At 42.0% G+C, this 20,147-nt stretch overlaps 1 protein-coding gene across 1 annotated transcript; it reads right to left on the bottom strand.

The window, feature by feature from the left end:
- Positions 1 to 3,489: 3,489 nt before the first annotated feature.
- Positions 3,490 to 18,170, bottom strand: LOC128464624 (complement component C9-like). Its single transcript, XM_053448106.1, has 11 exons — positions 18,042 to 18,170; positions 17,028 to 17,121; positions 15,379 to 15,523; positions 14,860 to 15,010; positions 14,057 to 14,195; positions 13,524 to 13,745; positions 11,886 to 12,126; positions 11,328 to 11,456; positions 8,111 to 8,283; positions 4,352 to 4,580; positions 3,490 to 3,756 (listed from the first exon to the last, which is right to left on the bottom strand). The coding sequence occupies exons 1-11, from the start codon at positions 18,128 to 18,130 to the stop codon at positions 3,602 to 3,604; spliced, it is 1,767 nt and encodes a 588-aa protein (XP_053304081.1). The 5' UTR covers positions 18,131 to 18,170; the 3' UTR covers positions 3,490 to 3,601.
- Positions 18,171 to 20,147: the final 1,977 nt, after the last annotated feature.

Below are 20,147 nucleotides of genomic sequence, written 5' to 3'. Positions count from 1 at the left end.
CTTCCAGTGATGTCCTCCACCCCAACAGGAGGATCGGGCAAAAGGACATCACCGGAAATGCCGCCATTTGGCAAAAGTTTGCGCCAGGTTATGTCCTTGGTGATGCAGCTGAAGACAGAAGAGAAAAGATAAAAGAGAGAAGATGAAGAACAAGAAAATGCAGAAGTGGAAGTGGTTGGCAGAGAAGCTAGGGAAACATTTAGAGATCGTGAGAGCGAGTGAGAATGAGAGTATGAGCGAGTGAGTGTGAGAGAGTGAATAAGAATGACTGTGGGCACTGGGCACTGAATTTCGTTTCTAAATTAAAAATTTAGATTTTTATATTTTTTGCGCAAAAAAATGAATGGGCCAGAAACGAAATGAGAAGCTCTGCAATAGTTGTACGACTTATGTAACATAATTCAATTGTCAATTAGTTTGATCCATTTGGATGTCCCAGAACTTTGCTTTGATCTTATAATGATTTAGAGTTTAGACTTGCAACGGTTTAGACCAGTGGCGTACTTACCTTGGGCACTGCCCTAGGCCTACCCCCAGGGCAGCACTGCCTATGCCCCCTCCGCTCCACTTACTTTTTATTGGGCATAGGGATATGATCCTGAAATATCTCAGCACTCCACTTTTAACCTTTTGAGTGACAGAGTGTCAATTTTTTTGCCTGGGAGTCCCGGACATTTTCAACAATTTCTGCATCCAAGTGCAATAACAAAAGAACAAGTTTATCTCCTATTTGTAGTTTATATTTATGCAACAATTACAGTATAGGGATATATATTGAGATCAGCCATAACATTATGGCCACCAGCCTAATATTGTGTAGGTTCCCTCTTTTGCTGCCAAAACAGCCCTGACCCATCGAGGCATGGACTCCGCTAGACCTCTGAAGGTTTGCTGTGGTATCTGTACCAAAACTTTAGTAGCAGATCCTTTAAGTCCTGTAAATTGCAAGGATTGGTTAGATTGTGTGTGTCTGGGTATGTTAATATGTGTGTGAGGATGTGTCTTTGTCTGGGTATATTTGTATACGTTAATATTTTATTGTGTGAACATGTGTCTTTGGGTGTGTTAGTGTGTGTCTGGGTATGTTAGTGAAAGAGTGTGTTTGGGTATGTTAGCATGTGTCTCTGGGTATGTTTGTAAGCTTGGGGGTATTTTAGTGTGTGAACATGTGTCTTTTGGTATGTTACTGTGTTTATCTAGGTATGTTAGTATGTGCTTGCCTGGGTATGCTAGTGTGTGTGAACATGTATCTTTGGGTGTGTTAGTGTGTGTGTCTGGATTTGTTAGTTTGAGTATCTGGGTATGTTAAAGTGTGTGTCTGTGTATTCACAGTTGCCTGATACCGAAGAGAAAATAGCCATGCATTTACAGACAGAATGTTTTTTTATTTACATTTTGCAAGGTTAATATTTACTCAAAGAATCAGACTCTGGCTTTCTGACCTTCCCAGTCACATAAACTTAGATATTTACTGACAGATCTAGGGATAAGAGTGTAATTTAAAATTCCAAGTTACTGGCACCCGGGTCACTGGATCATTTTTAATAACAGGGTTTGAAAGTGTGGAAATAATGTATCCTTCTTCAGGCAAAACTGTTAATTTTTTTGTGATTATTTTGTAGCATTTAAAGGGGCACTGATGTTAAGACCAATAAAGATTTTCACATGTAGGTGTATAATAAACAATGTGTGTCACAGATCCTCCTTACCACCACCACCTTTTCTTTCCCACCAGCGCCTCATCATCACCTTCTCCTCCTCATCACTGGCACCTTCTCACCATCACCTTCTCCTCCTCATCACTGGCACCTTCTCACCATCACCTTCTCCTCCTCATCACTGGCACCTCCTCACCATCACCTTCTCCTCCTCATCACTGGCACCTCCTCACCATCACCTTCTCCTCCTCATCACTGGCACCTTCTCACCATCACCTTCTCCTCCTCATCACTGGCACCTCCTCACCATCACCTTCTCCTCCTCATCACTGACACCTTCTCACCATCACCTTCTCTTTACTCCCAGCACCTTGCAACCCCGTTATTCTCACCACCAGCACCTGCCCCCAGCGTCTTTCTTGTTTTCTGTGGTTGCTTTGCAGAAGGGTGGAAGCTGTTTTACGGGCTCCTGTGCCACTACATTTACATTGCAGTACCCTAGCTGTTTTCTTTTGCCCATTTTTAAACCTCATTTGGCGGGTTCAAAGTGAATCAAATATGACTCTGTGTCAGGCTCCCTGTTTTGCATGCTGCCACAATATGGTGCATGCAGTTCCCTGTATGTGTGTGCTTTATTTTGTGTTTTTCCGTTCCTTGTATTTAATAAGTGTAAATGTGCCAAAAAACGATTCGGACAAATTTTTCAGTTCTTGTTTGCCCTATTCTTTTTGTTCCTTGCTGATTTGGTTCCCCCAACTAAACAAACGAAAATGAAGCAGAGAGCTCCAATTTTTCATTGTATTGCTTTTGTTGCTCTCGCATTCTGATCCACTTTCGCACACTATTACTCACTTTCTCGCACTCTCTTACTCATCTTCTCCCCTGACCACACCTGTTTCCCTGACCAATTCTCAGCAGCTCCATTTCTTCTCTTTATAAAGCAATACTATCAGGGAGGCATCTGATTGGCCCCAAATATATTCTGCAGCATGACAACAACCCCAAACATAAAGTCAAAGTCAGAATTAATTTTAACATAAACAAGAACAAGACCTCCTGGAAGTGATGGTATGGCCACCATGATCAAGTCTGTCAGGGATTACGTCAAGAGCGAGAAGCAAGTGAAGCTGCCTAAATCCACCTACCTGACAAGTTCCTTAAACTGTGTGCAAGTGTACCTAGAAGAATTGATGGTGTTTTGCAAGCAAAGGGTGGTCACACCAAATATTAAAAGCACTTGTACTCTGTATCTCTCTCTGTCTCCCCCCACCATCAGGGAATGCATTGTAGCAAGTCTGTACTTATCTTGTCCTCATTTCCCTAGAACTCAGAAGGTCATTATTTTTCTTAATTTTTTTCCCCACAGAAATGTTTTAGAACTACCATAAAATAGCAGCTGTTGTGTAGTAATTTCAAGTAAAAAAAGAGGGGTTTCTCAAAGCTGATTACTACGAGTCAGTGGGTTTGTATCTGTAGGTGAAGAGTGCTATGTTCATGTCTCTCCTTTTCAAGTCTGTTTTAAGTTGAGGAGAGAAGCTCTTCTGCTAGTCATGTCCACCTTTGGTTAGTCCTTCGGGTACACTGACTATAGGGACTTATCTGCCTCCTTCAAACTGAAGAGCTAGCTTAGAACAAGCAAGGTTGAGTGGATAAGCCAAGGTCAAAAACTAAAATAACAGAGTCCACCCAATAATGGCTACCATGGCTCACTAAAGGAGCGAGGAAGAGATGTCAAGGTCTGAATGAGTCATCAAGGAGTTATTGGACTACTAGCCAAAGCACCAAGTGCTTAAAAACCTATAGCAGACTAACAATGTCAAAGTACGCAATGTTTTGCTGTTTCATTCTTCCTTTAATTACTTCACATTTCATTTTTTTATTGTTTTGTTTAGTGCTTCATTTTTTCCCACTTGCTTTTATCACAAAGTTTCTCCATAGCATTACTAACATGGCAAAGTTCTTGTGTTGTCTCCTGCACATGGTCTACCCCCATTTTGAGGTGCAGGGTTATCACACGTGCGACTTAGTTTGATTTCTCCGTTGGTGCATGATGATACAGGTGACCAGCACCCCCAGTTTCCATGCACTGCACTTTCTCCTGTAGACACAAATGTATTATACAGTTAATATCTGATATATATATATATATATATATATATAATCACAAAATTAAAGGTAAATTCAATTCATTATATACTTTATTAAAGCGAGAGTTAATTACCCCAGAATGCTAACGATGAAATGAAGTAAAGATGTGTATCGAGTTTCCAAATTTGGTATTTAAGAGTTAATTATTTACATCATTACGTTGCATTTTGTTTATAGAGTGCTAGCAGATTTTGTAGCACTATTATGGGGGGGGTGAAAATTAAAGTTGACAATTTACAAAACTGACAAAAACATTAACACACGTTAAGGTATACTGGCACACAAGGGGAAGCATTTTTAGTAAGGGTTTAAAGTCTCAAAGGCTGAGGTAGGGACCTCAGAAGAGTTGGTACAGCACGGGTAAAATCCTAGATGCCAGTGGGAAGAAGTGATAACAGTTTAAAGGAGATATAGGACATGGAGAGAGCATGGAGGGCAGTTAGATTGGAAGGCCAGATATCACAAGGGAATTCATTAGGATTGTCTTGTGCAAGGAAAGGGAAAACATTTTTTAAAAAGCCCACAATTTTCATAGAATTACTTACTTTCATACAGTTCTGATTTTGGTGTCTGGCAGGCCACACCGGTATAACGTATAGGACATTTACACAGGCAGATGCCGTCAATAACCATCACTGTGCCGCCATTTTGACAAGGCTGACACTTGCACACACTGTGTTCATCGAGATAATCTTCAATTGCTCGTTCTAAGTTCCGTGTCTTTGTATAGGCATTAAACATTTCAGGAGGAATTAGGTTGTAAATTGGAGCTGGCTGTGGGTTTATAATAAAAATAATTTTAAAAAAATGTTACTATGATTACTACATAAGTAGAACTGACTATGCACTGACTATGTAGAGGTAATAAATATTAGCAATTTATAATAGAGACAGAAAACACCGGAAAGCCTGATAACAGGGACAAATAACACTGAGTTAGTGTGTGTGCGTGTGTGGCATTGAGTTTAGCTGGGTATAGGAAACATGTAGAACCACAGAATCTGAAAGCAGATGGGAACCATTCAGTCCATTTATTCTGCAAGATTGTCTCCACCCTGAATACTTACAGAAACATAGAGTGTCAAGGCAGATAAGAACCATCAAGCCCATCTAGACTGCCTGTTTTTTGCTGCTGTAAAAACCTCAATCCTTATGCAGTCCTTATATTCAGTCTTATGCATAACATATACATAACGCAGGGCTTGACAAATTTGTTGTGAATCTAGGCGCCAGGTAAAAAAGTTAGGAGCCAGGATTTTTTTAAACTAACAGTTGGTCAGGAGGGATCTGATCATCATCAGCCCACTTACTAAACTCACAGCGTTTGACCTGGAAGCACCCTGGACTTTCAGGTCAGTGCTGTTTGTTTTTTTTTTTTAAATTAATTTTTTTTCATTTTTTTAACTCTTTCGATGCTGATGTTCCATTGGAGCACAGCATTGACAGATATTTAGTCCCCACAAGCTTGTTGGGACAAATGTTAAACCCTGCAATGCCACGAATGTGTCATACACAATTGTGGCATTGAAGGGGTTAACGCTGCACTGTCGCTCTCATGGAGTGATCAGGCAGCAGGGGAGGGTTGGGGCTGGTCTCCACACTCATGGCGAGACCAAAGAACCCTCTCCCCTGTCCCTGAAGCTGCCTCTGGCAGCTGGGAAGCAATTGCTGGTCTATAGACCAGCCACTGCAGGGGGAGTCTATGATGACTGCTGTAGGCTTCTATGCCTACAGGAATCATTAAAGGGCTTGTGGGGGCTCGTTTTTTTGCTGTTGCTGGTCTGCCTGGGCTTCCAGGCAGACCACCAGCAGCAAAGCCCCCAAAACGGGAATTAACCCCTAAATGCCGCGATCGCGGCATTGAAGGGGTTAACGCTGCGCTGTCGCTCCCATGGAGCGATCAGGCAGCTGGGGGGTGTTGGGTGAGGTCCCCAGACTTGTGTGGGGACCCAATCAACACACAAACCCCTTCCCTGAGGCTGCCTGTGGCAGCTGAAAACACGAGTGCTGCTTTTCCAGCAACCGCGTTTTCAGCCTACAGGCTCACTCCGTGGGAGTGATCTCAGGCTCGGGGGCGGGCTCGGAATGGCTGTGCTGTCTGCCCAGACTTCTGGGCAGACAGCAGCGCCCCCGTGTGGTGACTAAGCCTCTTACATCCACAATTTTTTCTGAGTGTAAGAGCCTGACAAAACCTAGGCGCCAGGACAAAATTCTCTGTCGCCATGGCGACCTGGCGCCTGGGATTTGTCGAGCCCTGACATAACGTATGCTTACATGTTTACATTCCCTCACTGTATTAGCCGCTACCACTTCTGGTGGGAGGCAGTTCCACTTATCTACCACCCTAAGCATTTAAAGCAGACAAGACCACCCGGTTTCAATGATTACATACGCCCTGCAACTGAAAGGTAGGAATAGCAATCCACCTTTGACTTGGCCTATCTGCCCTATGGTCAGACTTGACCTCTGTCTTGTTACCTGAAGTCTAATTATAAAACACTAGAGTTTAGACCCCAATTAAATAAATAAGGTCCTCAGATCAATTGGTATGTAATCATCTGCTGAGAGATTTTGTTGCCACCTGGACAGTCCAGGAGTAAAGAGGTATGTCCCAGATCTGGGATTTACCTCTTTATGTCTATGTCCATGGAAATGCTGAGATGGTGGCCATGTGAGCCTACATTCCACAAGAGGGCATCGGGTAGCCTCTGGACAATTGAAAGTGTCTGTTTCCAACACAGAACACAAACTTTTAAGCTATCGCTGTTAACTCACATGGTCACAACCATGACCATGCTGCAACCACTTCCCGCACACAACATCTCAAAGAGTGTCCAGGAAGCAGCTTGGCAAAAGGTGGCAACCATTAATAAACCCCTCCTGTACATGGTTCAAAGCAAACAGACCTTTGGACAGATTCTGTTTGTTTACTTGGCTTTGGACATTGACCTCACAGTGATTTTACTATAAAGAGAAACAGTGAGTTCACAAAGTAAAAGCACACATCACCTAAAACTATTTTGATTTAATCAGTAGAATGTAGTCTCTGGGTGCTTGAAAAGCATTAGCGAGTGTCCACATTTTGTTGGTAAAAAAAAAAAACTGGGAGGCCAGTTTTATTGCGGTTTTACTATAGATATATTTTGGTGGTAACAGCTTACTCGTTTGGGTCTAATCGCTAACCAGTTGAGCAGTCAGTAAAGAGTTAACTTGACCGATTGTCGCATGCCAACATCAGCAAATCAATTGATCTTGTATTTATGGCCGGGGTTGTATATATGGTATACTACTAATACCAACAAAAAATGTGAAACAGATAGTAATTCAGTTACAAACTCACTTAAGTATATAATACACATGTGCAAATGGGCCAAAAACGATTCGTACGATTCGCCGATTGGAGGATCGGAGGAGGACGTCACCACAAGAGCTGCCATTTAGATGGAGGTTCCCGCCAGGTTATGTCCGTGGAGATGGGGAGGAAGAAAGAAGATAGCAGATTGAAGATTGAAAAGTGACGAGAAAGGAAAAGATGCGTAAGAAGATACAGAAGTGGAAGTGGTTGGTAGATTAGGGAAACATTTACAGACCATGACAGAGTGAATGAGAATGCAAGTGTGAGAGAGTGAGTGTGTAAGAGAGTATGAGTGAATGTGGACCCACAAATTTCAGCTGGAAAATCTTTTTTTCTGGCTTCATTTTAATCTGATTCATGGGGGCGTCTGGCCTCGTTTTCGGAGCTTTGTATAAATTGCCAAATTTACCAAAAGCTGAATACAATCTAATTAAGTATGTAAAATCTTACTTAAAAATATATCCGCAAAAAAGACAAATGCTATGGGACAGAAATACAAGTGATTAAATTGTCGCGTAAATAGAGAAGTAAATGCAATCAGATGATATCAAATATGAATGAATATAAAACTTAAAAACAGTGTCCATCAATACAAGTATAGATCTCAAGCACGATGCATATTAATAGTTAAAAATATGCATAGACTAGAAATAGCAATACACAAAATATAAATAAAATGCAATAAAGCGATATAAATAAAAGATAATAATAACAATAATAATAATAATTGAACTCCTTACGTGAGATGTGTGGCAATGTCCGACAATGTGACTTTGTACTTTATACACACATACTTATTTAAATGTGTTTATTCAGTAAACATTTATTGTAATAACTGGTCCTTCAGACAATTTAATTTTAGAACTAGTACGGAAAGAAAGTTTTTATTTCTGTGTTAAACTTTTCTTCCTCTTTTGTAAGTCTTTCAAGAAGTAAAGAGAATATTTACCTTTTGTTTTATCACAACCGGTGCATCGACTATGGACGAGGCCCAGTTTACAAAGTCTTCTACATCAACGTCCTGTTTTTTCTGCTTTTCATCAAGAAGTATTGCAGCTTGCACTGTTCCTCCCTCAACAAAACTGATGACGTCAGTAATCACAGATTTTTTTATTGGGTTATCTGCAAAAGAGTTGCATTTAAAGTCCCTGTCAAATATACACCAACATGTATATGTCAAACATCTTATATAAAAGTTACAAGAAACAATTATCGGCTCTCCCTCTTACCTTGCCCCCTTACAATTCACAATGAATGCTGCTGCCAAGCTCTTCACTGGTTCTCTATATTCTGAATTTAAAATCCTGACTGAACCTACACAGATTTCCGTGTTCCCCTACCAGCATCTTTTCACTGTACTCCAAACCCACTACACGGTTCCTCCACTCATCAGTCCTGTGCTCTAATCGCTACCTCTCAAGCTCATAAACAGGACTGCTCAACAACTGCTTAACGACTGCTCCTATTCTTTGAATTGCCCTACCCTGGATTATCTGACTCTACCCAAGTCTCAACTCCTTCAGGTTAACTCACCTGTCAGGCCCCATTCAGGTTGCAGAGCTGCATATCTCTGGTTTTCCCTGTCTCGCTACAGCTCCTCTGTCTCGCTACAGCTGCCCTGTCTCGCTACAGTTCCCCCTTTGCTGTAATCCATTCCTGGATTTCCTTGTGCTCTGACGTTTACTTCTGATACTTTGTTTCAGTCCTGCTCTTAGCTTCAGCTCCTGTTTCCTTTATAAGGTGTGTCCCACCCATTATGTTTGTCTCAGTCAGCAGTCTATAGGTATGTCCTTCTCTGTTCTGTGTGTAGATTTAAGCATACTAACGCCATATGATGTGACTAAATCTCCAATTGTTATCCTATAGTCCTAGGCTAGTCCTGTATTCATGTGTGTCTGTCTTTTATGTGCCTTTTGCCCTCTTTTCCCTGAATTATCTGAGGATCTCGGTTCCTCTCTCCTCTCCCCATGTCCCAGTTAAGATGTCCTATTCTTACTTAAAGGAGAAGCGTCTCAGGATCTTGGCTCCTCACTCCATCCCCTGTGTTCCTTGCCTTGTTTGCTCTAGTTTGTTGTGTCCTGTACCATGTATGTCTTGTCTGGCTATGTTTCTTGCTCGGCCTCCCCTTGCTCGCTCTGTCCCCTTTGCTTGCTATGTCTCTGCTATTACTCTGCTTAGCTTCCCTATTCCCAGCTTGCAGCATCCTGCTCATTTCTCTGTAGAGCTATGTCTCATGCCTGCTCCAGGGTGCAAGTTTGTGTGTGTATGTTAGAGAGACTGCTTAAGTTTGTGTGTGAAAGAGATTGCCTGAGTGTGTGTATGTATGTGTGTGAGAGAGTCTGCCTGAGTCTCTGTGTGTGGCTGCCTGAGTCTCTCTGTGTGTGTGTGTGAGACTGCCTGAGTCTCTGTGTGTGAGAGAAAGACTGTCTGAGCCTGTGTGTGTGTGAGAGAAAGACTGCCTGAGCCTGTGTGTGTGTGTGTGAGAGACTGCCTGAGTCTGTGTGTTTGTGTGTGTGTGTATGCGAGAGACTGCCTGGGTCTGTGTGTGTGTGTGTGTGTGCGAGAGACTCCCTGAGTCTGTGTGTGTGCGAGAGACTGCCTGAGTCTGTGTGTGTGTGCGAGAGACTGCCTGAGTCTGTGTGTGTGTGTGCGAGAGACTGCCTGAGTCTGTGTGTGTGTGCGAGAGACTGCCTGAGTCTGTGTGTGTGTGCGAGAGACTGCCTGAGTCTCTCTGTGCGAGAGACTGCCTGAGTCTGTGTGCATGTGTGAGGTTTTTATTTTTTTAGTAAGAAAGCTCAGAAGTGGTTACTAAAACATTTGAATAAAATAAACCTCTGGTTTGTGGCTTATATTAATTATATTAATAGGGTATAATGTTTAGTTTTACTTTTGTACATTTAGTAGTTCTTGGGTGAATGCAGATCACTGCCAAAGTAGTATATAAATACTGATAATCTGCTGATTGACCTCACCGCGCACGCTAATGGCTCTATTTCCTGAAACGTCCCATAAATGAACATTCTGCCATCAGTCCCACCCTTTATATTCTTATGTTCCGCTTGCAAACCCTCCTACAAATGCACCGGTGGTATTAGTTACTAGAGATGCCAGGAAAGTAATTCCATCCATGTTCATTTTCTTTAAGGTTCTCATTGATAAAGGCAATATATATCCATTTCACTCTGGATCCAATAACATCTCATGAAGCCTTTGAAGCGTTTGACAGCAGAATATAACTATTCGGCCCATGTCGCCTGCCCAATTTTCCTGATGCATAGACCTTAATCAATCCTTGGTCTTGCCTTAGATTTAGTATTGCTTGATGTCTTTTTCGGGAGAATATTCGTGTGCATTCTTCGTGTTCGTTTTTTCTCTTAGTTTTTTTTTAGAAGGGGTTAATACGGGGTTAACGCGGTATGCACTACGCAGCAGCTTTGGCGCCAGGATTTTAAAGGTCCGTACGAGCAACTCTATTGGTCGCCGGCACCTGCACTTCATTTGTTGATGGCAGACGAGCCCCCTGCTGGCGACCAATAGAGTCGCTCGTACAGACTTTTAAAATCATGGTGCCGCAACTTGGCCGGGGGACAATAGAGTCGCTCATACGGACCTTTTAACTCTTGAAGCGGGGAGGCCATGGTCTCCCCAGGCCAAGTTCCGCCATCAGGAGTTAAAGGTTGATGCCAACTGGTTGATGCCAGAGGAGGCCCCTGCAGGCCACCAATAGAGTCACTTGCACAGTCCCTTAACTCCTGATGGCAAACCTACGGATTTCTGCTCCCTTTAACCCCTGCAATGCTGCATAGATAAGGTAAGCTAGATAGGGAAGGGACCAGGGAGATTAGTAAACGAAGATGAACACAAAGATTGTTTGTGTTGTGTGTCTCCGTTTTCGTATACGTTTGCCGCCGCCATGTTCGGGGTGAACAACGAAAACACACCCTTTGTGTTAGTGTTCATGTTCGCCCGAATACGAATGCACAAGTCTAGTATTAACCTCCACCATTTCTGCTGGGAGGTTGTTCAACTTATCTACTACCTTTCCAGTATACTTCATTATACTTCATTGCATTACTTCTAAAACAGTGAAGAGGTTAAACACTCCTAAAAGTGTTATGTTAAATAATAATGATAATGATAATAATAATAATAATAATAGCACTCACTTTCATCATATTGGTTGTTTTGTGTGCATTTAGGATTCTTTATTTCAGCTTTGAGATCGACTCCTTGACTGGCGACGTTTGCATCAAGGTTAAATCCAAGACAGTCCTTTACATCTTCTGTAGTGATAGCTGGAATATAAAAGTTATGCAATAACATGCCTTAAAACATGGAAGAAAGGTCTGAATATATTAACATTTAACTTTTTTCATAAATAGCAGACTATGCCAAGAAAGGGGGGAGTTTAAAATATTAGTTTGAGCTGTCAACAAATAATTAGGAAATCATTAACTTAGAGAAAAATATATAGATGTTTTCAATAGGAAAAATAGATACGGCTGGTATTGGTCAACGAGAACACGAAGTTCGTAGTCAAAACTGCTACTTTTGATCGGGCCATACCTAACCATTCAAAACCTCAAAAGTGACTTCATAAAAAGAGAATCCTGAAGTTTATTTTTGGATTCTTTGGACAGCTTCTTTGGACAGCTTTGACAAGATGTTTTTTTTTTTTTTTTAAATCTAATAAATGTTAATAAAATGTAAGAAATGACAGTTACCTTGGTTTTTCATTACACTGGAATCCAACACATAAACAAGCTCAAATTTTCCCCCAAGCTTTCCAGAAACTGTGTAATGGGTTCCGTACATTTCCAGAAAAGAAAAATAATCTGCTTTTTCATAAGAAGTTGGAAGACTTCTTAAATCTTCGAGAAAAGAAATTGATAACATAGGACTTCTCGTTCTCATCTGAAATGTTGCTAATTGAAGAGATCCGGACACTTTGAAGAATGTTTTTGTCTGCAGTAAAAGAAGAATATGCATGAAAAATAAAGCAATAAAATATCTTGTAACGTTATAACTTTGGTGCAACAAAAATGTTTTCCGTTGACAAAAATAGTCAGAAATATGAAATTTCCATGCACTACGGGATAAACTGAAAAAATTCTAAACCCAAGATGTGACGGTGGACCTCTAAAGAATATCTTAGATAAAACCTACTTGCATAACAAAAAACTATACAAAAAATATATGTAAACTCTTCAACTGGCCAGGTTGAGGGTGAATGAGTAGAAAAGATGCTTGGAGGGCAGCAAATTAATTGCATAAGGGGGAAAAATGACTTACCATGTGACATTGGTCACCATGCTGAGATTGACATTTATAAAAGCCATACATTTCAGCCTGATTCCCCCCCAACTAATCAGCAATCCCTTTCACTCATCCAGTGTCCACCAAGTGAAGGAATTCTTCAATAGTAATGATAAAGCACATTCATTAAAATTATTTACAGTTGGTTTTTGTTGATTGGCAATCAGTGTAAATTGTTTAATAGAGATGGGCAAGTCTGTTCTGGTATCCAGAGGGTTAGTCATGTCGGTTCTTCTGTGGTTACCAAGATGGGCTGCAGTCTGTCCTTGGCCCCACCACTTTCAAAACTAAATAAAATACATCAACCCCCTGCAACATTGTAACACTAATATCTGCCATAAATCCCTGACTCACCCCAACATGTACATATTTTGCAAAGCTAAAAAGGCCAGGCCTTATGCAGAGGTAAAAATTTGGTGATTTCTTCACACAGATTGCAATTCAGGTATACATTTACTGAGAATTTAAAGGGTTACTAAAAAACAACACATATGTGTTCAGCAACATTTCCTGAATACAGTGATACCAGCCATGCATAGGTTTATCGTGCGCATTTCAGTTTTTGAACCTGGAATTTTACATCTAGTCTTCTTGCACCAATGTCCTATTTGGGACAACTTTGAAGCTGGTCAATTCAATTTACCCCTATCAAACCATATATTCCTATTTGGGACAACTTTGAAGCTGGTCAATTCAATTTACCGCTATCAAACGCTAAATATTTTGGAAAACTAGACACCCCAGGGTATTTCAAATGGTTGAGTCTTAAGACTCACTAACTGTTATAAAGCTTTAAAATTGCAATGTCAAGTTGTAGAGCCGGATGTTGCTATATATGAGCCAAGCTGAACGAACAAGCTAAATGTCTCAGAAACAAGCTGAGCCAACACATAGCTTGGACGGCTATAATTGACAAACAAAAAAGTGTTTTTTCCCTTCAACTGTTCATTAATAATTTTGATAATATTACTTTCTGAAACAAACATCTTCTAATACTATCTAAAATATATAATTAAAAAAAGCAGCACAGATTCTTTTGACATTACCTTATTTTCTTCGTACTTTTTGAGGTTGCTAAGGCTTTCATTTCTAGATGTATTTATCCCCAACTTTCCTGTGATATTTACAGAGTCATTGTTTATTTCAGTGGGCGTCACTTTCAAAGACAGCGATGCTTCAAATTCACTGGTCTTTTCTTCAGAAATCCTATGGATCACATCTTTAGCATCCTCAAAGGTTTCAGTGGTAAATGATTTATCAGATCTAGTCTGCAATAAGACAAACCAATTTGTTACCTATAAGAGCTTTATTAAATTGTGTAAATACAATACATTATTGTTCTTAAGAAAACCCTATAAATTCTACCAATTGATCAATAGGTCGCAATAGTCCATAAAACATGGTGACAAAGCCCTGCCCTCTAGACACACTTTTAACCACAGCCCCGTAAAGTGTCTATCTGAAATGTTCAGAGGTATGATATAATGTACAGATCAACCTCGGATATACAGTATACTGTATCCTCCATACTATATAAAATAATATCCTAGCCATATATAAGTGTATGTAGATACTCTACCTGATACACCAAAGCAGCAACATTCCATGGTTTGCGATAATATGTTTTGGTATTACCATCACGAACTCTATCACAAATACCATTAAAATATTCATTGTCAAAAGGGTTCCTCAATGTGTCCATGCCTAAGATGTTCAAACTAAAATAATAAGAAAATGCAACACCATATTAACTTTTTTTCTCAACAAAATGCATGGTAAAGTGAAAGTGTCACCCAGCTCCTTGCACAATTAAATGTTTTTCTGTTCGGTGGTATTTGATATACTCAGTTTAGCTAGATGTTCTCCATGCAGCCTTTGATGTCCAGGGAGTGGGAGAGCTGTGTAGCTGTACCCATCCCCAATCCCGACATTCGCCTTGCCTATTTTATACTAGCCACAGATCTTGTAGGGACTAGCCTGGCTCTAGACCAGGACGTTGAAGGCACTGTGTAGTTCCAAGGCATGCAAGCAAGGAACGATGTTACCTTTTTAAAACTCAACCTTATTAGCTGCATTTGCTGCTATGTAGATACAAAAGGATACTAAAATATCAATGTAATTTCAGTAAATATTGATATGCATTAAGAAGGTGGGTCTTAGCATTTGACAGGTCCACGTTAAGTATCCAATCAACCTCTGTGATTAGTAGTCGTAGCAAATTAGCCCACTGAGTTTATTTCATTGGACAGCAAAGAGAAGCAAGTCAGCAATGTTTTAAAACCAGCACGTGCCAGTCCCGTCCTTCAACTGAATTGGGTGCCATAACCCAGGGGGAATTGCCTATGTAGCATAGGTGGGAGCTCTCTCCGTGACTGTACATACCCATCCCCAGCAGTTCGCCCGAGCTCAGACAGTTCAATGTCCATGTTGCGACAGGGTGACTTTGGATCTTGTCCATCCTCACATAGTTCATCAGAATGGTCACCGCAGTCGTTATCACCATTACACAGTAAGCGCGTCTTAATACATCTACCTATAGCATTAAAGGGAAAAACCTCCTCATTTTTTATTTCTCATCATGTTTGAAGTGTACAAATAAATATTTTTCAAATAATATTCAAATATTCTAATACGCGGGGTGGGGGGGGTTCAGTCTGTCTGGCAGTGCCTGTCCTGTGCCTTTTTCTAATTTTGGGGGATATGTGCCAGTGTCAACCTACTCCCAGTGCCCTGCTATTACCGCTGCTGTCGTTCTCCAATCAAAAAATACCTCCAAATTTCAAAATTACTCGAAAATAAATGCAGCAAAAATAAAACAAAGATTTTATCTGAATCGATTTCGCTTGCTGTGCCCAACTCTATTAAAAAAACAAAATTGCTGATAAAAATGAGATTTCTTACCCGATTCACATTCAAAATCATTCCCGCAGTCAACAGATCGTTCCTCACATATTTTGTCAGGCTTGCAGGATTGGCTGTCACCCAATGAATGCCGACAAGGCCTTCCGCCATACTGGCCAAACTTCACAATGCTCCGTGAACGATACTTCACAGACAGAACGACATGTTTCAAAATACACCAACATTAATGGATAAAATCAGCTGACCGTTTATTTCAGAGTGTCAGTCTGAGTGATTAAGACTGGGCTATTCTATTGTTTACCACAAAACAATATGGTAAGGAGCAGAGCCGGCCTTAGGTGTTCCGGCGCCCTGTGCGAACTACTCCTCTGGCGCCCCCCCCTCACTACCCCCCCTCTGCCCCTTCAAACTACCCCCCCCCTCTGCCCCTTCAAACTACCCCCCCCCCTCTGCCCCTTCAAACTACCCCCCCCTCTGCCCCTTCAAACTACCCCCCCCTCTGCCCCTTCAAACTACCCCCCCCTCTGCCCCTTCAAACTACCCCCCCCCTCTGCCCCTTCAAACTACCCCCCCTCTGCCCCTTCAAACCGCACAGGGCGCCACACTCCAGGGGGCGCCGCCGCCGCCGGGTCCTCCCCCGCCGCCACGGGGTCCTCCGCCGCCGCCACGGGGTCCTACGCCGCCGCCGCCGCGGGGTCCTCCTCCGCTGCCGCCGCCGCGGGGTCCTCCTCCTCCGCCGCCCCCTCTGCACCTAAATGAAAACGTTGTTTTTTTTGTTGTTGGTTTTTTTAACTTTATTTAACATCCTCCATGTTAAATAAAGTTAAAAAAACCAACAACAAAAAAAACAACGTTTTCATTTAGGTGCAGAGGGGGCGGCGGAGGAGGAGGACCCCGCGGCGGCGGCAGCGGAGGAGGACGCCGCGGCGGCGGCGGCGGCGGAGGACCCCGTGGCGGTGGCAGCGGCGGCGGACCCGGCGGCGGCGCCCCCTGGAGTGTGGCGCCCTGTGCGGTCGCACAGGTCGCACACCCCAAAGGCCGGCCCTGGTAAGGAGACAAGGTGTTTGTCTAGTAGATTACAGTAACATGACTAAAAAGCAGCTAACTGGAAACATTATACAAAGACCGTAACACAAGAGAATGATAGGGAGTTAAGGCATGACACTAATGGAATAGGTCAAAAGGCATATCCCCATCACTTCATAACGCACAAATTTTACATATAAAATCAATCCTGATACAAGGTTTGGAAAGTGGTCTTATCACCATAGCAACAGATTAAGTGGTCCACATGAACATTCCATTTGTTGTCATAGTTGTGGTGTCCCTCCAGAATAACTTCTTATGCATCACGTTATTATTAATATTATTTATTGTTTTATATAGCACCATCAAATTCCGTGGCGCTGTACAATGTGTTTTATGATCTATCTTCCAGTAAGCAGAAAATAATACAGTCTCTTCAATTCTACGTAGCATTTGGTTGTGCTTATTGCTTAATTTATCACACTTTTCCAAAAAACAATCTTCAAACGATGTACCTACACAGCCCCTACAGTTTTAATCTTAAATGTTCCTCAATTTGAAATGCCATTTCCACGGGTATCAAAGGATATCGCTTTGTACAGACATGTGTATGAATTGACCATATTTTTTCCAGCAAATGAGTGTGAAAATTAGACCGTTACCCGTAGTTTAGTGCAGGGATCACATTCACTCCACTTGCCCCAACTACTCAGCTCACAGTCAATTGGTGGCGGGGCATTAACTTCTGTGTCCAGGCTATTCAAATACAAACAATCATTTTTTAGTTTCATGGTATCTTATTTTTTATTAAACAATGTATTAAAGATATCAGAGTATTATATATGAACAAAGCAGATTCTGTACTGCCCCTTAAAGTGTTTCCCAAAGACCACACATATGTGAAGTCCTCAGTCATTTCTTCAAAAGTTAACGCGGCCATTATATCTGGAAAAGCGTAACAGTATTTTCCGATATTGTGGTGACAATTTTACCACAATTGTCCCAAGGGATGCCTACTCTGAGTCATGGGGCAAAGCCATTCATGGGGGGTGAACACCGTCCTGCACTGCTCTACCGAAGCGATTAACATACTAATAAAAGGTTCTCATGTCTCAAAGACCATGTGTGTTAATCTGTTAAGCGGGTTAGTGTGCCAATGGCACAGTCGCTGAGTTTCATCATAAACTGTGCAGCTGGAGTTAAAAAAAAAAAACATTTGGGTTGTGGCAATATAAATGGCCCATGTGCATGAGCAAATGCTTGGGCGGATATCGGAATTGATAGCCACAATTACCAGCAGTTGATTACAGGCTATGTTTTGCTAATTGTGGCTTGTACTTCTCAGCAAATGACGAGCCGGCAGCTGGCTTGAGCCAGAACTGAGGTATATTCCCTAAAGAAGTATGTGATAATATTTACTGGACCAAAACTCCCAGCCTACAGAATATAGAGTCATATAAGCTGTTTGTGACCTCAGATGTCCATTTATCTGAAAACATCTTATATATATGTATAAAATCAGACACATATTGAAATTATATGGTTTGCGTTCATATGTACTCGATATATTACAAATCAACAAGCCACAATTTAAGTTCAAGGTACAATCAATTGAGCCCAACCACAACCTTTGAGACATCATGCGATATTGTCCTAATCTTCAAATACCAGCTTACCTTGTGTCCCCTGAGGTGAAAACACCGGATTTCAAAATGCACAATGCAGAAGTCACTCCAAGTACATAATGTAAAATGTTGATTGACATGGTGGTTGGTGAAGGGTCTGGAGAAAATATTCACTTGTTCAACTGAACATGTATGTACTTAAAGGTTCTGGACACTATTGAGGTCAAATTTACCTAGTTACATAGTTACAAAAGTGGGTGGTTTTGCAACAGCATCAAACATAACACAACCAAAGGTTCACTCTTTCCTAAGAAAAACAAACAAAAAAATCTCATAAAAAAGATATTGAAAACTAGAAAGAAAAGTTCTTTCTAGACCATGATCTGAAGTTATAATCATCTTGGACTTACATCTCACTTTAACTTCGTGCCTTGCATTGGATAATAATATATCACAGCTTTACTTTCCCATGGCAACCATTTGCCTTATAAACCTACTGGAAAAGGACTTTCCTCATGGTTTCATTTACTGGAGACACCAACATATTACATGGATACCAAAGCCTACATCCAAGTTTAAAGGGAAATTAAGAACTAGAGCAAACTTTCTTAAACCCTATACCCAGGGCCGGCCCTGCCATGGAGCAGAGTGGGGCAATTGCCCCAGGCGGCACTTTTGAAGAGGCAGCACTTTGCCACCCCAAGCGCCTTTTTTTTTAAGCGGAGGAGAGAGAGGGGCGCAGAGTGGTTTTCGCTTACCAAGTTGTCAGTACCCGCTCAGCACCCCTCTCTCTCCTCGGTCTCGGTTCCGGCTTGTAATGCTGAGCGCCGGAATTTGACGTAATTTCCGCCACTCAGCAGTGAAGCAGCTTGCACAGCGGCAGATCAGGGAGACTCGCCGCAGGACTGCTGGAAGGTATGTGAAGGGGGAGGATAGGGTAGATAATAGGGATGGAGGAGGGCAGATAATAAGGAGGGAGGAGGGTAGATAATGAGAAGGTAGGGAGAGGAAGGGTAGATAATGAGCAGTGGTGTCGGCGGGGGGGGGTTTCGTCATTTTAAACTTCGCCCCAGGCACTATGTCTTGGGCCGGCCCTGCCTATACCTCTCAGTATTATATGTAGAGCTTAAAATCATAAAAATACCAGTTGCTCAATTATATTTCCAAATCCAAACTTTATAAGGAATAACAGCACCTGTCCAAGACAAGTGTAAACTGTTGGGGGTATTTCATTATTCTGTCTGCTAGGGACATGTCAATCAACTTTGACACAAGTGTTACTTAGCTTATCATAGCTTCGTGCTTCACAGACAGATCATTTCCACGTGTCCCTGGATCTTCTTAGGATACTTCTTAGATTTGTGGGACTAGAAGTTTAACACAGAAGGTGAAAGAGCTCAGAAATATAAATAAAATGAGGCTTAGTTTAATGCATTACATACAACAGGACTCAACAGGACTCAACAGGGAATTAAACTGGTCAGTGTAGTTGTAATATTTTATAACAGGCTAGCAAGGTATTGAATTAGAGAGTGAGGCCTATCCCCTTAGTATAGGTGTTTTGGTATGTGAACACTTTGATAATGGCATTGGAAACACTGAAACCAGAGTTCTATGGCCATGTTTGGTTTTGGATGTTTTTCATGAACTTGTAAATGGATACAATAAACGTTTAACATTTTACCCTTATATATATATATATATATATATTTGTCAGGATTCCACCCTGCTAGCCCGGATCATGTATGATTACTTTTGCCGTTATGTCCGGCTGCTACCACTAGTGGCCACCCTCTCCCTCTCTCTGCAATGCTCAGGATCAGATTACCAGGTCAGCTGGGTCTGATCACCTGAGTGAAGCCCTGCCTTTATTAACCTGCCCTGCCCTGTAGTCAGGGCCTTTGCATTGAGGTGCATGGACCGCTCTGCTTTGGCCCTGTACCGTGTGCTACCTGCCAGTGCCTGAGCTACCTGCCTGTACCTGAGCTACCCGTGTCTTGTACCTGAGCTTCCTGCCGTCAGCTCACCCAGTGGGCCTCCGGACCAGACAGCCCTCCCAGTTGGGCTTCCTGCCGTCAGCTCACCCAGTGGGCCTCCGGACCAGTCAGCCCTCCCAGTTGGGCTTCCTGCCGTCAGCTCACCCAGTGGGCCTCCGGA

This window comes from Spea bombifrons, chromosome 1 (genome assembly GCF_027358695.1).
Source record: "Spea bombifrons isolate aSpeBom1 chromosome 1, aSpeBom1.2.pri, whole genome shotgun sequence".
NCBI classification, from domain to species: Eukaryota; Metazoa; Chordata; class Amphibia; order Anura; family Pelobatidae; genus Spea; species Spea bombifrons.
Note: the sequence above shows the minus strand (reverse complement) of the source record. Positions and strands in the feature narration are given on the sequence as shown.